At 40.9% G+C, this 4,860-nt stretch overlaps 1 protein-coding gene and 1 pseudogene across 1 annotated transcript; both read left to right on the forward strand.

The window, feature by feature from the left end:
• Positions 1–435, forward strand: part of LOC105558334 — a 5,430-nt pseudogene extending 4,995 nt beyond the window's left edge.
• Positions 436–809: 374 nt separating this feature from the next.
• LOC105558335 (glucose dehydrogenase [FAD, quinone]-like) lies at positions 810–4,324 on the forward strand. The gene is made up of 2 exons (XM_012005945.1): positions 810–896; positions 2,232–4,324. The coding sequence occupies exon 2, from the start codon at positions 2,246–2,248 to the stop codon at positions 4,124–4,126; it is 1,881 nt and encodes a 626-aa protein (XP_011861335.1). The 5' UTR covers positions 810–896; positions 2,232–2,245; the 3' UTR covers positions 4,127–4,324.
• The last annotated feature ends 536 nt before the right edge of the window (positions 4,325–4,860 follow it).

Here is a 4,860-nt window from a genome sequence, read left to right on the forward strand (position 1 = left end):
CTCTCTCTCTCTCTCTCTCTCTCTCTCTCTCTCTCTCTCTCTCTCTCTCGGTTGTCGTCTCTAGTAATTTATCATTTATTAGCTACCACTTCGGCACGGACGCTTTCTGGACCTGTCAAATAAGGGCGGAAACTGGACCGGAAAATCATCAATCTGGAACATGCAAATTGGGACCGAGTACCGATCCAAGCGCGGTAGTAGATTCGGAACTTCGAATACATGGCCTACCGAATATTCGCGTCGCCGACGCTTCCATCTTTCCCATTGTGCCAAACTCAAATCCCATCGCCGGGATCATGATGGTGGCTGAAAAGGCAGCGGATATGATAGACAATGCTTGGCCGCAAAAATATTAAATGTACAAGTTTTGATAGACTGGAGTGTAATAATAAAAATGGTGTTTTCAATTTTGAGTAGTAATTTTAAAGCCCGACTTTGTACTTTGTAGCATCGTAACTACAGATTTCCTGACATTCGCGCACTCAGCTTGCGTTACGCAAGATCAGCCGTTGAGGATCCGATAAACATGAACGATATATGCTGCATTATACAAGTATAAAATCAACGTACACGTAAACACGATAACTATACATTTATAGCACACTTAATTAATCGTGAGCTTGACAAAACATCTGGCAGCTCTTAAAAAAAACATGCTGTAACATCATTTACATTTGCTATTTAAAAAAATAAAATATGCAAGAAAATTAGATTTACATGTATGTCGTAACAACACAATCACATTTGAAGACTTTGTATCACGATAAGATTGATGTCAAAACACGAGAAAAGGAAGGGGTAAGACACCTTGAGATTCTCATTTTTCAAGTCGAGTCTTTAGAGATTAGAATACTTCAGTTTGAGTCGAGCCGTTGCTGTAACATACCATCATCTCGGTAAGCTCTCTCATCTGTTTGTCTCATCTTGAATATTTATTTATAATATCCGAGCGTTTATCTACCGACATATCATATCCATAATTGAAGACATTGCTGCAAGAACGAGGTAAGTCCACATTTTATGTTTCCGAGATAAACGAAAAAAACTTTCCCCCGTTTTCAAATTTTGTTTCAGAAAGTTTATTTATTTTACATTATATTCTTCTTAGCTATCCATTAGCGCATACTTATTCAAATAATAACAAACTTTCAAAATGCATGAAATTTTAACACTTTTAATTTGGACTTGCCTCGTTCTAGCACCAAAAATGGAAAAAATGCCTAGCAACAGAACATAAACTAGCCAAAAATATTTGAAAGTAGTACTTTTTAGATAGTTATAGTAATAAATTAGTAAAAATAAATAATAAACTATTAAATTAGCTAATTTTTTTCCGCACTTGCCTCGTTCTTGCACCAATCTGCTTAGAAGGGCAAGTCCAAAAATCTCAGTTTATTTAACTAACAATGCACTTACGTACGTCGTTTTTACACCAATCGATCGGGCTTGGAACGTTGCATATAATGGTGTTAAAATATCATTTTCGCCAAAAGTGAACTTACCTCGTTCTTGCAGCAATGTCTTCAATTAGACTCGCCAAAATTAAATGTAAAATTCTATTTACAGTATTTACAATATTATGTAATCATATAGTGTGTTATTTCCATTATCCAATGGCATATATGTATTCAATTATTTTTAGCATCTTTATGACATCTTCACAGCGTTAAGAAATGATAAATGATAAAGATCTGTTATGCAATTAGCAATCTGTTTATGTAATCACTACTATAAATTAACGTATTGCGATAGCTTCGATAAAGACTGCGCCTCTAAGCCAGTTAAAGTCAACTAAATCTTGCTTTTCGACTTTTGAAGAGTTGTTTAAGATTCGTTATCTGTGTCTTCATAAGGTTGTAGATTTAAATAAGGCATACTCGCATCTCCACGTTCGATTTCTATTTTTACGTTATCTTTATGATATAACAAGTATATCGTAAGAATTTAGATATAAAAACAAAATACTTATATATATAAACAACCAAATTTTATGAAATACTTACGTCTCGACCTAATTTCCGGTCTTTGTCAAGTAACAAAGGTAATAAAACTGAAAATACGCTAGATACAGAGTCATTGCGGAAAACACGACGAGTTTGTGAGTTTGCGCCAACAAATTCATAATTCAAAATGTTTCATAAAAATAGAGAGCAATATTATAAAGAGAGTTTATGATACACAGGAGCAGCATATGAAAAAAAATATTTCCATTTTTGTTTTCCATTGTACAGAATTAAATCCCAACATGGAGGCGTGTGGGGCTCAGGTCGCATGCTCTGCAGCGGGTGGCACGCCCGCGAATATGTTTGTACAGCTGATACAAACGCTTTTGACGGCTCAATGCAGCTTGGGTAATGGCATTTATCCTCCGGACCGTTTGGAAGAGATTGCGGCATTTAACGGAGAATTCGACTTCGTGATTGTGGGCGGTGGAAGCGCCGGGTCCGTGCTGGCCAATCGTTTGACCGAGATAGAAGACTGGAAGGTATTACTGATCGAAGCTGGTGAGGATCCGTCGACGCTCAGCGAGGTTCCCGGGGGGTTTTTACAGCTGCTACACACGCCGGTGGATTATTCCTACGACGTCGAACCTGAGAAATTCGCCTGCCACGGTTACAGGAACAAGTTGTGCAAATGGTCGAAGGGCAAGGCTCTTGGCGGCACCTCGGCGATAAATGCCATGCTCTACGTTCACGGCAGCGACGAGGATTATAACGAATGGTCTCGGTTGGGCAACGAGGGCTGGAGTTACGACCAAGTCCTGCCGTACTTTAAGAAATCTCAAAGCTGCGGTCATGCACATAGCGACGAGTGGAGAAGCAAGTATTGCGGTCCCGACGGACCGTTAAGTGTCAGGTATTATAACTATAGCCAGCCAGAGGTACAGGAGATGGTCATGCGCGCCGCTCGTGAGGCGGGCGTGCCTACACTGGATACCATCAACGGTGACAGATTTGTCGGGTACGGCATAGCTCAAGGAACCTTGGACAAAGGTCGCAGAGTGAGCACTGCAAAAGCCTACCTGTCGCCGATCAAGAACAGGAGTAATCTCTACGTGATCAAGTCGAGTCGCGCCGACGCTATTCTCCTGGATAATACTCGAGCGGTCGGAGTACGCGTGACTTTGAAGGACGGGAGGTCGACCGATGTGAAGGCCTCGAAGGAGGTGATCCTGTCGGCCGGCAGCATCGCCAGTCCACAAATCCTGATGCTCTCGGGCATCGGGCCGAAGGAGCATCTGCGCGAAATGGGAATACCTAGTGTCATCGATCTACCTGTCGGCAAAAATCTTCAGGATCACGTCTCGTGGTACGGCTTGTATCTGACCTTCAAGAACCGGAGCGCGACACCGCCGTCGCCTACACACGGCCTGGACGTGACTTACGATTATTTACTGAACAATCGAGGACCTCTGGCAACTTCCATCAGTCACGATCTCATGGGTTTCATCAACGTGCACGATCCGAGCGCCAAGTATCCCGACATACAGATTATTCACTCTCACATACCACAATGGCACATACCTTTAGTTATCGAATATGTCAATGGCTTTAACGTGGACACGGAGATAGGACAAAAGATAATAGAGATGGCAACAGAGGCGGATCTGCTGCAATGTTATTCGATTTTGCTGAAGCCGAAGAGTATGGGTGAGATACGGCTACGTAGCAAAAATCCGGCGGACCCCGTTAGGATATACGCAAACTATTTCACCGAGCAGGAAGATTTGGATACGATGTTGAAATCCTTGGACTTTCTAAAGAAGATGCTCGACACTGAGACGTTCAGACGACACGAGGTGCAATTGCATCACCTGGACATTTCCGATTGCCGTCACACCAAACCCGATTCCGAGGAATACTGGAGGTGTAACCTGCAACATATGGCGTCTACGATCTATCATCCTGTTGGAACAGCGAAGATGGGTCCTAAGGGCGATCCCACGGCCGTCGTGGATCCACGACTCAAGGTTCATGGAGTACAGGGATTGAGGGTCATCGATGCATCTATTATGCCGACAATCACCGGTGGAAATACGAATGCGCCTACGATAATGATAGCCGAAAAAGGCGCGGATTTGATCAAAGCGGACTGGGCGGTCACGGACGGCAAGAACGAGTTGTAGGAGGGAGAGGGGAGAGGGTTTGATACTTGCGTTTAAATAAGTGAGTGTACAACAACAGTTGTCTTAGTCGTAAATTAAAGCACGCGCGGAAAAGTGTGAGTTTTCCGCATAAAATGAATCTTGAATCTTGAACTCTAAAGTGCTCTTTATCGTCAGTTACTCTATGATAATAAAAAGAGATATTACTAAAAAAAAAAATTGCGTCTCATTTCCATTTCCATTTCCATGATTCTTGGTAGAATTGTCATTGACGCGTAACAAAATAAAATTCAATTCAGAGTTGATTCAAAATGGATACGCAGTTGGAGAAGTTAATAATATGTTAAATAAATGAATGCATAGATTTGATAACGATGCGATAATATCATTAATCGTTTTAGCTTAATTATCTCAACTGTAAAAACGTAATAGCAAAAGCATAATGAAAGGAGACTCATAAAAGTATTGTATATGAATTCGAAAGATAAAGAAAAACGTCTATCTGTAAGTACAAGATGTTATTAATTATACAGACATTTATTTATTTAAAATATGTAATATTAAAAATTGTATTAATAGGCTTTGCGCCTCCTCTCTTTCCCTCTCTTAAGACTTATTAAATACATCGCGCACACGTACATATGATATACACGCATTCGTGTACCGTGGAATTGGAGTGGAAAGCCTAGATGTAACGAAAAGATTTCAAAATCGTTCGGCGAAAGTAAAACTTTCCTCGGTATGCATACGTGTAA

This window comes from Vollenhovia emeryi, unplaced genomic scaffold (assembly GCF_000949405.1).
Source record: "Vollenhovia emeryi isolate VEMERY1.0 unplaced genomic scaffold, V.emery_V1.0 DF939354.1, whole genome shotgun sequence".
In the NCBI taxonomy this organism is placed as follows: Eukaryota; Metazoa; Arthropoda; class Insecta; order Hymenoptera; family Formicidae; genus Vollenhovia; species Vollenhovia emeryi.